The sequence below is a fragment of the Biomphalaria glabrata genome, chromosome 18 (genome assembly GCF_947242115.1).
Source record: "Biomphalaria glabrata chromosome 18, xgBioGlab47.1, whole genome shotgun sequence".
Taxonomy (NCBI): Eukaryota; Metazoa; Mollusca; class Gastropoda; family Planorbidae; genus Biomphalaria; species Biomphalaria glabrata.
In genome coordinates, this window is record NC_074728.1 from 2,651,490 (window position 1) to 2,664,767 (window position 13,278).

Here is a 13,278-nt window from a genome sequence, read left to right on the forward strand (position 1 = left end):
GAAAACACAATTGGTAAAACATGGATTTTACCAGCCGTTGTAGTTGTGAAAACTGTTTTACACACACCTACATCTGATATTATTAAAATAATTTCTTTAAGCAACAGTTCTATGGAACATCGGTGGCATGAGTTATCAAATTAAAAGCTTCTTATGTGATTCTTTGCAAAGGAAATATATATAGGTTGGGATCAGTGGCGTCACAGGATGTGACAGGGTGTAGCGCTGTGTGCTGCAAACTGCCTAAGGGTCGCCAGCTCCTTATTTTTCCTCAGGTTAACCCACGTACTGGATTCTCAGACAATAGACCAAGTAGAAAATTTTATATACCTTGTGAGTGTAGTCAGTATATGAGGTGGAACAGATGAAGACATTAAACGCCATATAAATCTAGCGCGTCAGACATTTACACAGCTAAAACCAACCTGGAAATCTCCTCACATCTCAAACAAGACTAAACTATGAATCTTTAACTCTAATGTCAAGGCTGTCCTACTGTATGGTTCTGAAACATGGAGAATTACGGAGGGGACAATAAAAAAGTACAGACATTCATCAACAGATGCCTGAGAAATATCCTAAAAATACACTGGTACGACAAAGTAGAAAACACCAAACTGTGGGAAATGTGTGGACAGAAAAATATAGAGGTGCAGATCTTAGAGAGGAAGTGGAGAGATAGATTGGTCACACCCTTAGAAAAGATACCAGCAACAGAGCTAGGCAGGCCTTTGAGTGGAACCCCCAGGGAACAAGACGCAGAGGAAGACCAAAAAGAACATGGTGACGCTGTGTACTAGAAGAAGCCGAGAGGACCGGGAAGAGCTGGGGAACCATAAAAAAAAAACTAGCAAGAGACCGTGGAGGGTGGCGTGTTTTTGTCAAGGCCCTATGTTCCATGAGGAACCCAAAGGAATGATGATGATGATGAACTCACGACAGCTTTCCCATGTTTGGGTATAGTTGCAAGGCAGCAGCGTTTTGAATTCATTTTTCCTTCTGCTATGTGGCTAATGAGCCCTTCCTGCTTGAAGCCTACTGGCTAAGGCGCCAGTTACTCACCTTCACCCTTCTCCTTTAGTGAAAAAGGTTACGCGGACACGTGAAAGATCAAGAAATACACGAGAAACTCTTTGCGAAAACTTTTACACTGATTCTTAATACAAATAAATGAATTAATATTTAATGTTGGAATGTCTTCTTCATAGAATGTATGAAACATGACATCTGTAGGAACAGATGATAAGCCTGGGTAAAGAAACATTTCCAGTGTGTTTGATGACTCCAGCAATACATATTAATTGCTAATTTAATTGGTTTACATTTCATTTGAATTTAATCAATAAAAATTAGTTATTATTTAATACTTAATTTGTAGCTTTAAATTGTATTTTCACTCTTCAACTCACTAAAATTAGAAATTAGTTTTTAAAAAAATTGCAAAAAAAAAAGCAATATAAGTTAAGCAGGGGGTCTACCGAAAAGCAGAAAACATGGCAAGGGGTCTACGAGACAAAAAAGTTTGGGAACCACTGATCTACATGGTCGAGTCTTTCTGAGTAATCCATTAGATCTAGGTTTTGTTTTTACATTTGTAAATTATGGTTCAGTGTTTTATGTAAAAATGTAGTATTGCTACTGAAGAATATTTGTTACACAAATAGCAAACTAGTGTGAAAGAGGGAAGACATATTAGGAACTCCATTTATTACGTAAACTGTTAGGCACCTAGTTTATATTATTAGTTAGTTAGAGACGCACCATAGAAGACGTATATTGAACGGGACTAGTGACGCTTGGGATATTTTGGGTTAGAGACTGGAAAATCAGTTAGCGATAGGATTCTCTAGGGTAAAGACGGGTTTTATTTGACAGAGACTCTGACTGTGACCTTTTATTGGATTAAACTGATTAAACCTATTATTCATTGTTCATCAGTGTTGACCACATCTTTTCACTAGTTAAAATCGATGTGTGTTGATTATGTGCTGTCGTTCACCAACATTGAATACACCCGAACAAGAAACCCAAAAGCTTGCTGAGTAATTGATTGAAATCTAACAAACAGTTGACTTCAGTACAGGATAAACATCCATCACAAAACACAAGCGGTGTTGCACTGACGCGTTAGTGTGCAAATGCACATATAATACCAATATGTTACATCTCTCTTCTTTAATTCAGAAAATCTATTGATCAGAATAGCTAACAAACTAGTCAACTAAAAAGTCAATTCAGTTAATCACAAATCAAGTCTCTTGGGTTTGTTAACTATTCTGCCTGAGAGTGTTACCTAAGGTTCATGTGGTCTAGCGGTGTTAGAAGAAGCAGTGTCTAGTGGCGGATCTACAGCGTAGTTTGTAATCTTGGAGTCTCTAGATATTGTGGTTCTAGTTGTTCTGAGATGTCATCTGGAAAGTCATAATTATTGTTAAATCTGTTTGAAGTGTTTGCTGTCTCAGACGACTTTCTGATGTGTTTCCGGTTTCTTCTGTAGACCTGATTTCCACTTTGGACATTATATGATTTAGACTTAGAACGTTTCGAAACTATTGTTCCCGGTTTCCACTTAGAATTAAGTTGCATTCTGACTGCCGTTCCGTCGTATAGTGGATTATGACTCTTAACTCTATTAGATAATCTCTACATTCTATAGATCTAGATCCACATTACAAAAAAATGTTTCTTTATTTGAGTTAATTAATCTACGTCCCTCCTCACAACCCAATTACAAGAAAAACGACGCCTATTACAAGCTATATCGACATGACCAACGCATAATTTTTCGACTCAGAACCGGACACAACAGAATGAGACAACGTATGTTCCGGAAGCTTAAAGTCGGGACGAGCAAAGCCTGTCCTTGTGTAGCATTACCAGAGATTGCTGACCATGTCCTTCAAAGCTGCATACTATATCAAGATGCCCAAACAAGACACTGGCCCTAAACCTTCCTATAGAACAAAAACTATACGGAGAACTGCCTGATCTGAAAACCACTGCGCAGTTAGTCTCTGATATAGGATTACTAATCTGAACCCTACGACAAAGAAGAAGAAGAAAAAAGAAGTCCTACCTCACACCCCACATGTTCAGTATAGAGCCTTGTTACGTGTGCACTGAGCAGACTATAGCTACCTTGAAAGAATACTATACAAGAGCAATTAGAAAAACAAACACAATTTAAAAAAAAAATCCTTTTTTAAAAAATAAGATTATCTAAGGGAAAGAACATGGAACAATATCCCTCCATACTGTAAAGGTTATTTCCCTCATTCACTGCGAAACAAAATAATTAATTACTAATATAAGGCCTTCTTCAGTCGCGAAGTGACTATGGATCATCTCATGGAAATGAGATGAAAGCAATGATCGGAGCGATGCCCACCCACCCACAGTTCCCCCATCTTCATGCAGCTGCTCTATCCAAAGGAACCCCAAGTGCCTATATAGTTTAACCTGATCGGAGAAAGGGGTGTGGAAGATAAAAGCATGGACAATTATATAAGGAGACGAAACCCTACATATTTGTAAATACTGAAGGATTAATTTCCCTTGTTAGTATGAAACAAAATAATTAATTACCAGTAATAAATTTTAGAATTGTTTATTTTTAATTTTTTCATGTTTTGTGCAAGTTCAAACTTAATCCGAGTATGAGAGTTGGAGAAATAACGTGTAGGCCTACAAACTTTTTATCCGACAGACAGACAGACAGACAGACAGGCAGAGTTGATATAAGCTTTGTAATAAACACATTTATGCAGAGTGCTCCATCATTGGAGTGGTAGTTACATTACAGTTATGTAGATCTACATCCTACTGCTCAGGGGATTTGAGTTTCCACGAATGCACCTCAGTGCATAGAATTAGACACTACATCACAGGTGTTAATGAATTGGTGTTTTAGGTATTAGTTTGTGGCGACTTCCTCCAAAGTGATGTGCCATTTTGAAGAACCAGCTGAAGGCCAGAATTAAGTGATGCACTATTTTTTTCCTCCATTTTTACAAAGCTTTTATCAAATCACTCTGTCTGCCTGTCTGGTAAAAAAGTTTGTACACGTCATTTCTCCCACACCCAATCTCAGATTAAGCTGATACTTTGCACAATTATTTCTTTTACCTGACAACACAAGAATCAATTTTAAAAAAAAATTAACCAAATAATTAATAAACCCATATCCTACTTCGCACTCTGGCAGTGTACGTTTCAATTTTTTTTCGTATATGAACATGTTTTCATATATTTTGCCACATCTGTTTATTTCTTGCAGTTGCCAGTTATTACGTTATTGTGCTTGGAAGTGACAACATTGTCCAAAGTTTACAACAATGAAACTTGTTCGGAACATGTAAGTAGAAAACACATTTTATAAATTATTTTCAAACAAAACTATTTGATTTAGAAGCATAAAGTATCCTAGTATTAAAAATAATTCACACATTTAACAGGCCAATAATAGAATATGCATCCTCCGTTTGGGACCCCTCAACTCAAGAAAACATTAAGAAACTGGAACAGACACAAAATAGAGCAGTGAGATTCATAACAAACGAATATTCACATTTGACTAGAGTAACACCTTTAGTAAAATCACTAAATTTAGAAAGCCTTCAGGACAGAAGACTCAAAAGTAAAGTAGCAATCATACATAAAACACTGAACCATAATCTTCAAATACAAAAACAAAATTTAATAAAATACTCTGAAAGACACAAAGATAAAGGCACATTCCTCGTCCCATATGCTAGGACAAATTTGTACAAATACTCCTTATTCCCTAGTGCTATTAGAGCATGGAATGGGTTGCCTGAGCTAGCCAGGAAAACCAGTGACTTGGCAGAATTTAAGTCATTGGTTAATATACATGACTAAATGCATGACGCGAGGACGTAATCATCTTCTTTTTTGAAGTAACGTCTGTATTATATAAGATAAGAAAAGATTGTTGCTTGTTCTTATTTAATATTTTTTTTTGTAACGTACACTTCTTGTGACCATAGTGCTGATTAGCATTGAGCTACTATGGCCTCTTTCAGTTGCAAAGTGACTATGGATCATCTCATGGAAATGAGATGAGTGCCTGGGCATTAGCTGTGGTTGGAACGATGTCGCTCACACATCAGTTCCCCCCTCTCCACGCAGCTGATGTATCCAAAGGAACGGCAGTGCCTATACAGTTTGGGGTCAGCGGCGTCGCAGGTTCTGCCAGAGTGTAGCAAACTGCCTTAAGGTCGCCAGCTCCTGATTTTTCCCCAGGGTTGACTCCCGAAGCGTTTCCCATGATTGGGTAAAGCTGCAAGGCAACAGAGGTTTGAATTTAGAGTTTTCCTTCTCTTAGGTGGGTAGCCAGCCATGGCCAACGAGCCCCTCCTGCCAAAAAGCTTACTGGTTAAGGCGCCAGTTACTCGCCTTTGCCCCTTCTCCTGTTAGTGAGAACACTTCCGCTGGACTCAATATCTGAGCCACACGTGAAGGCCAGGAGTTGGACTGGTTTATCAGAGGCTATTTGAGACGCATGCCAATAGGAAGTATGTTATAGGTATTGGAGTGCTTACATCCATTACCACTTCCGGCAATGACAACCTTGCGGAACCAGTATTGAGCTATCGAAACAATAAATGTAGAATTTGGGCCGTACAAATTTAATTGATGTATCGTATGACGCTAATATATGGATGGCTGACTGGTCGTGCGGTCTGAGCCCTGGACTGTCGTTCAGATTTATCGATGGTCCCGGGTTTAAACCCAGCCCGCTCCCATCCCCCGTCGTCCTGCGGGAGGTTTGGACTAGGAAGTAACTATCTTCAACTCTGAAGGAACATCCGAAACATGTAAAACATTTTACAAACAAACATTTTACCCGAATACTATTTTTTGTTGTAAAAATTTATACTTTGTTAGTTTTTTGGGTAGGGCTACTTTTGTTAGTTTTTTTATGTACCGGTACTTTTGTTAGTTTTGGGTAGTACCAAATAATAAATCTCACATAATCTTAACTATATGGCATTTTTCAAAAATGTATTTTAAATTGAATTAGATGTGGTAATATCGTGAGTCTGCAGTGAAAGCCTGCTACATTTTGTTAAACTTAATTGCAAGCCATAGCAAATCATTTAGTGACGGTGATCTTATTAAGGAGTATGTCGTTAAAACTGAGGCCTTTCATGTCATAGTAGTTTTTTTTTATGTGGTCCATACACCTTAATGAGATTGACATGCCTGTATTAAGCTTAGCAGTAAAAACACCTTGTAAATTTGATTCATGGTTTGATCCTTTATTCTCTATTTAGGCTGCCGTGGAGAAGAAATCTATTTTTAGCCTTTGTTGTGCTGACATTACTCATGACATATGCAGCGCTAAGGTAATTCCTTTTGTTTATATAATTATTATAATTACCTTCAGTGAAGTCCAGTAGGCGCCGTGATCCCGTTGGTGGTTAGAAAGTCTTTTATCTAACTACCAGGCCTGGACATGGGGCTCTTCACCCCTGTCCTGTCTGAGGGCTCCCAACGGTAGACGGTCATATCGGTTGACTGGGCCAGACCGGGCCGTGCCGTGAACACAGCGCTCCGTCCCCGTTCCTGGACCCCATTCGCTACTAGTGGCCGAGAACAGTGCTGACTGCGGGGAGCTTGTCTCATATTCCTATACTGTAACTGACACTGTTCCGTGCAAGGACCGCCACTCCAGCTACTGATGACGGCCCCCTTGTGGAACGGTGTGGCGGACGTTTTGGACTGGTATGCGGGCTACTTGTTCCATCCCTACCCCGAGTGAGATAAAAAACAAACAAAAGCTCAACCAGGGGGTTCCGCAAGGGCCTGATTCGCTATTCGTACTTAGCCTATCTAGTTCCACCTCTATACGTTTCCACCGGAGGCGCCACGCTGAGGCGACGGGTAGCTGGAATCTACCAGCTTAGTCCAGCTGGGTAAGTAACTTAACAAAAAATGTAGGCCTACTAAAATAATTCATACAAGTGCTCCTTGCTATTAGTTCATTGATATTATCATAATCTTCAAATACAAAAACAAAATTTAATAAAATACTCAGAAAGACACAAAGATAAAGGCACATTCCTCGTCCCATATGCTAGGACAAATTTGTACAAATACTCCTTCTTCCCTAGAGCTATTAGAGCATGGAATGGGTTGCCTGAGCTAGCCAGGAAAACCATTGACTTGGCAGAATTTAAGTCATTGGTTAATATGCATGAATGAATGCATGACGCGTAGGACGTAATCATCTTCTTTTTTGAAGTAACGTCTGTATTATATAAGATAAGATAAGAAGATATACGGATGTTGTTTTCAATCATGTGCGTAAATCCTATCCATACAAATAATATATTTTATCTTGCAATTGTGTAACGTTGTTGTATTTCGTCACACTGTTTGATGGGCAGTAATTCAATTGTTACTAATATTGACATGGGCGTAGCCAGGATTTTTTTTCGGGGGGGGGGGGGGTTTGGGGGGGGGGGCCCGCGAAGAAAAATTATATGTATTACATTCTGACCCTTCATTCTATCGGAAGACGTTTATTGTGCCCTAGAATAGGTTCTTCCATGAGTTAGTGAAAAAATTGTAGATTCCCAGACATTACTAGCAAAGGGGTCTGGGGGAGCGCTAGGAGCTACCCCAGCGCAGGGCTAAGCCCCGCCGCCAATCACTATTTCTGATATTGAAAACCAACAAAATGCATATTCTGAGGTATCTACAGTGCATTTTCCTGCTATTAAAAAGTTCTATTTCAAAAACCTAATGTGCTATTCTTACTGACTTAGACCCTCCCTCGTCGTTCGGCGCATTTGCCATCAAGCTGTTTCCATAAAATTGTTGACTCCCCGCCATTACTAGCAAGGGGGTCTAGGGGAGCGCCAGGAGCTTCCCAGCGCGGGGCGAAGCCCCGCCGCCAAGCACTATTTCTGGTATTGAAAGCCAACAAAATGCATATTCTGAGGTATCTACAGTCCATTTTAATGCTATTAAAAAGTTTTATTTCAAAAACCTAATGTGCTATTCTTACTGACTTAGACCCTCCACGCCGTTCGGAGCATTTGACGTCAAGCAGTTTCCATAAAAATCTGTCACTGGTAATGTCTGAAGCCTCTTCCCACCTACCATGAGGACCTCCATGAATGAGTGGCGTCAAGTTGTACTAGGATATCATTGCAACTTTTCTTATGCGTATTTCATTTTGTCGGAGAACATATCCCGCAAACCTCATGCGTCGTTCTCTCACAATCTTACTAAGGGGTCGACTCCCAGTTCGGCATAGGATTTCCTTGATTTAGATCCGATCTCTATAACTGACTCCTAAAATCTGTCTTAGCCATCTTTGTTGAGCCACATTTAGTGTTTTTCAATTTCGGCAGATGACTATTCACTGCAGTTTATTAATGGAGCCCTGCCACTGGTAAAAATGTGTAACCTCTCTTGAATACGCTCTTGGAATTAAGTGACTGTAGTTTGCTTTAGATTTTATATCGAAAAGAAAAGTTTCATCGTCAAAATCTTCTGTTGGGGGTTTTCCACCTCAAAATGCTCTGTAGGGGAATCTTAGACTTAAAACCATCTGGAGGGGTTTTAAACTTTAAAAAAAAAAGCCATCTGTAGAAGAAACTCAAAATCCCCGATTGGCTTGGCTACGCTCAAATAATTTTAGTGTGTAATATGCTTTTTTTTTATATTGAAGATGTATTTTTAGCACCAAAACCCTCTGAATGGGGGTTTAAACTCAAAACCCCTTTCGGCAACGCTCATAGCATTTTGAGTGCGTAATTTGCTTTTTTTCTTACACTGAAGATGGCGGGGGGTTTAAACTCAAAACCCCTTTGACTACGCTCATAGATTTTAGAGTGAGTAATTTTCTTTTATTTATATTGAAGAGGCACTTTTTAGCTTCAAACTCCACTGGAGGGGAGTTTAAACTCAAAACCCCATAGACTACACTCATAACATTTTTAGTGTATAATTTTCTTTTTTTTTATTATTAAAGAGGTATTTTTTACCTTCAAAACTGAGTCAAAACCCATTTAGCTACGCTCATAACATTTTGAGTGCGTAATTAGCTTTTTTTATATTAAAGAGGGGGTTTATCGTAAATTTTAGACGGGGTTTTAAAATCAAAATCTTCCTTAACTGTGCTCTTGGAATTAGGGGATTTTCGTTTGCATTTTTTTTGTTTTGTTTTATAGAAGACTGCAAAAACCCCAGGTAGGGGGTTGAAAACTCAAAACCCCTGGTAGGGGGTTTTAAACTCAAAACCCCTAGTAGGGGTTTTTAAACTCAAAACCCCTAGAAGGGGTTTTTAAACTCGAACCGCTCTGGTAGGGGTTTTAAACTCGAACCCCCCTGGTAGGGGTTTTTAAACTCGAATCCCCCTGGTAGGGGTTTTTAAACTCGAACCCCCCTGGTAAGGGGTTTTAAACTCAAAAGCCCTTTGGTTGTGCTAGGGCAAGTGATGGTTTAGTATTAAAATCTCACCTAAAATAAACAAAATCAAAGCAAAAAATCAGTCACTAAATTCCGACTACCCCCCCCTAAGGGGGGGGATTTCATTTCGGGGGGGGGTTTGAACCCCAAGAACCCCCCCCTGGCTACGCCCATGAATATTGATGCTGCAACAATTAAAAGTTTGGAATGGGTCTGAATCAGTTGTTTGCCACATCTATTCTCGATTCTTGAATGACAATTAAAGTAAAAAAAAAAAAGCTTTCCATGAAAAATTATTTACAATGTTAGGTTCTTTTAGACAAAAAAATCTATTTTTCCGATGATCTTAGGGTGACCCCTGGAAAATCGTTATTCGACTCCCAAGGGGATTGCGACTCACAGGCTGTGAACCCCTGAAGTAGATTAACACATGCATACACATAAGAAATAATTACCTGCTCCTGAAGGAACTCTTGGAAGAAGAAGAAAGAACTGAATTTGTTGTGCTTACACATTTGTTAGCTAATTATTCAAGTACCGGTAACTATTCAAAGACGTATGCGCAGGTTGACACATGAAATGTGTAGGACGTAGATCTAATTAGGCCCTATTTTTTTTTTTTAAGTTACGTCGAGAAAATAGAACTAGGCTAGATCTTATAAAATGTCTATTTAGGATACATGAAAGCAATGATGAAGATAATGATAAGTCCATAGAGTGATGTAGTTTATTTAATTGGGACATTACATGAATTCGGACATTCGCTGTTTTCGTGGTCATTAAATAATTATTTTAATATTTATTATAAAACTATCGCCCTGTATAATGTACTTGTCCATTTTCCAATGATTCTGACCCAATTTCCTTCCATTTAGCTATCTTTTTATGTAAGAAAAACGAATTTCAAATTTGTCAGGTTGTTTTTTTTTCCCTGTTACCAGGATTACTTTACCTCTTCCTAGGGTTAAGACTATATAAGTATATTAAATATATGTTTTGATTGTCTATCTCTATACCAATGAGCCCGGCAATATTTATTCTGTTTTTGGAGCTGATTTATTTGATTCATAATCCAAGTTATTCGATTCCATACAAAAAAAATTAATTGGGTGTCTGAATTATAAATTACGATCCTCTTACCAAAATTTATTTCAGACAGCCAGTTTTGGACATCAATGTTAATGATCTTATATTTATATTTGTTCGTTTTTTGTTTTTTTTTATAGAGAATAAATGGGCAAATGTTTGGAGTGAGCTTGGTACATTGAATGAAGTTAAATGCTTAGATCTAGACCTACTAGATAGATCTAGATTTATAGAGAGAGAATATAGAGGATTCAGTTAGGCAAGAAAGGCTATCCTAACCTGTACTATACTACAAAAGATCATCTGTATTAGAAATTTATTAAATTAATAAACAAAAAAACAATATTTAACACACATCTAATCATGCAAACATAAAATAAGTCTAAAAGTCAGTGTAGAAGTCAGTATACCAGTGACCTAATTTTGGTTCATATTTTTATTTTTTTGTGTTCGTATTTATGCATAATTTGAAAACATCTTAATGATTTAATGTGAGGGGCTATGCCTGGGGATCTTAAAATTTTGTTAATGTTAATATAGAATTAAAATCTGAGTTTATTGATGCCTAAATATAGAGACTGTCCAAAATAAATTATGGTGTCCGGAATCAAATAATGTGGGTCAAATTTGTCAGAATTAAATAAATACACACAGACTCTTTGACCTTAAATATAATAACCAATACTGGTTAGGGGTACAAATATAAGTAGTCATCCTTATTCTCCTTAAACTATAAAGAAGATTTTGATACTTCATTTTCTTTTCTATGTCGAACCATTGTAAAATAATGCGCTGTCAAAGTCAAACTTTCAAATTTGGGCCTGTAGGTGTCCGAATAGCATTAATTACTCTATATATAGATCAAGATCTACTATGATCTTCAAGCAGATAGTTCTTTTTGTTCCATGGCAAAGTTTGCAGATAACACCGCTCTTCTTGCCCTGCTCTTAGAGAGCTTAGACTTATATAATTATTTAAGAGAAAGAAACAATATTGAAAAGTACTGCAATGACAATTTTTAAAATTGCTATATATCTATAGAATGTCAAAAAAAAAACAACAACAAAAACCAAACAAACAAAAATAAATGATTATTGACTCCCGAAAGGAAAAGAAAGAAAATTATATTGTTTCAGTAGCTGGGGAGAACATAGAAATACCTTAAAGCTTCAAGTAGGCCTAACTTGGAACTGTGTTAGACAATACATCAAATTTTATTTGAAACACAGATTACATCACCAAAAAGGGCAACCAAGATTAAAGTCTACCAAGAAATATGTCATTCTTAAATGTTAGCGAAAAAGAATTGTCAGTGTTGTATCATGCTCACATCTGCAGTATTTGAAGTTTCAGCATCACTGCCTGATATGGCAATCTAAACATAAAATAAATAACAAATAAAAAAAAATTAAAATTATAAATGCTGCTAGCAAGATTATAGGCAACAAACAAATTGCACTAGATCACCTATTTGAGACAAAGACATATTACTTAATTAATTTGAACCAAGTAGACAACATAGGAGATATAGAAGTGCAAGAAAAGGGAATCCAAAAACTATTAGCAAACATCAAACCGAATAAAGCATCTGGACCTGATGGTATATTCCAGCTAGATTTCTCAAAGAACAAAGCAATGAGCTAGCACCAGTGTTCAAAATACTATTTCAGGCCTCTCTTAACCAGGGCAGAGTACCAAGGGACTGGAAAGAAGCTAATGTCACCCCCCTATTTAAAAAAGGAGAAAAATCCGACCCAAGAAACTACAGACTAGTATCACTTACACAGCATCACATGTAAAATACTAGAACACATAATATGTAGCTAATATGCTAATAATATGAGCTAGCCAGGAAAACCAGTGACTTGGCAGAATTTAGGTCATTGGTTAAGATGCATGATGTAATCATCTTCTTTTTTAAAGTAACATCTGTATCATATAAGATAAGATCAGATAACATTCCTAGAAAAGCTTTTAAGATTTTAAGCATACAGAAATCACCCTCTTCTTAATGATTTTAACATTTTACCATCACAAAGAAGATATAAGACATTGATCATAAAAACAAATAGACACAAAAACTCTTTTGTTCCTTTGGTAATTAAATTATTGAACAATTTTTAACTTACTATTGTAAATTCTGCATGTAATTGTAAATACAAATGGGTATGAATGTATATCATGTGTGCTATCGTACAAAAGTTTTCTCAAATTATGTATTGTTTTTTGTAATGCACAATTGCAAAAAAAATTTCCTCACGGATATAAAAGATTAATATTATTCTTATTGCTATTATTATTATTATAGGATCTTGTAGATCTAAATCCAACTTCCATGAAGATATTTATAATTTACTTACACAGAATGACAGATCACTTTTACTAACTTGTTTTAATCACAAATATGTAATCTATATGCTGCGTTAACTTTTCAACTTCTCTTGTAATATGGTCAGATCACTAATGTCACGACTTGACTTCACAAAACTTATTTTATCAGCTTATAAAGAATTTACATATTTGTTACATCACTTCTGATTTGATCATAAAATAACTTGCTACAACGATTGACTAACTAGCTCTACACCTACTTAACTTGATCAAGTCATTTCACCAACTGTTCTTGAGACTTGATCAAGTCATTTCACTAACTGTTCTTGAAACTTGATCAAGTCATTTTACCAACTGTTCTTGAGACTTGATCAAGTCATTTTACCAACTGTTCTTGAGACTTGATCAAGTCATTTT

The 13,278-nt window shown here is 37.0% G+C and overlaps 1 protein-coding gene across 5 annotated transcripts in view; it reads left to right on the plus strand.

Moving 5' to 3' along the window:
• The window catches only part of LOC106063264 (NXPE family member 3-like), a 62,049-nt gene that overhangs the window by 26,137 nt on the left and 22,634 nt on the right, over positions 1-13,278 (plus strand). For 3 of the 5 annotated variants that reach the window (XM_056016864.1, XM_056016865.1, XM_056016863.1), the window contains 2 exons: positions 4,277-4,354; positions 6,297-6,368. In XM_056016864.1, the coding sequence (XP_055872839.1) occupies positions 4,335-4,354; positions 6,297-6,368 (92 nt within the window). In that variant the 5' untranslated portion in view covers positions 4,277-4,334. The remainder of the gene's footprint in view (positions 1-4,276; positions 4,355-6,296; positions 6,369-13,278) is intronic. The other 2 variants (XM_056016862.1, XM_056016861.1) reach the window with 1 other exon arrangement.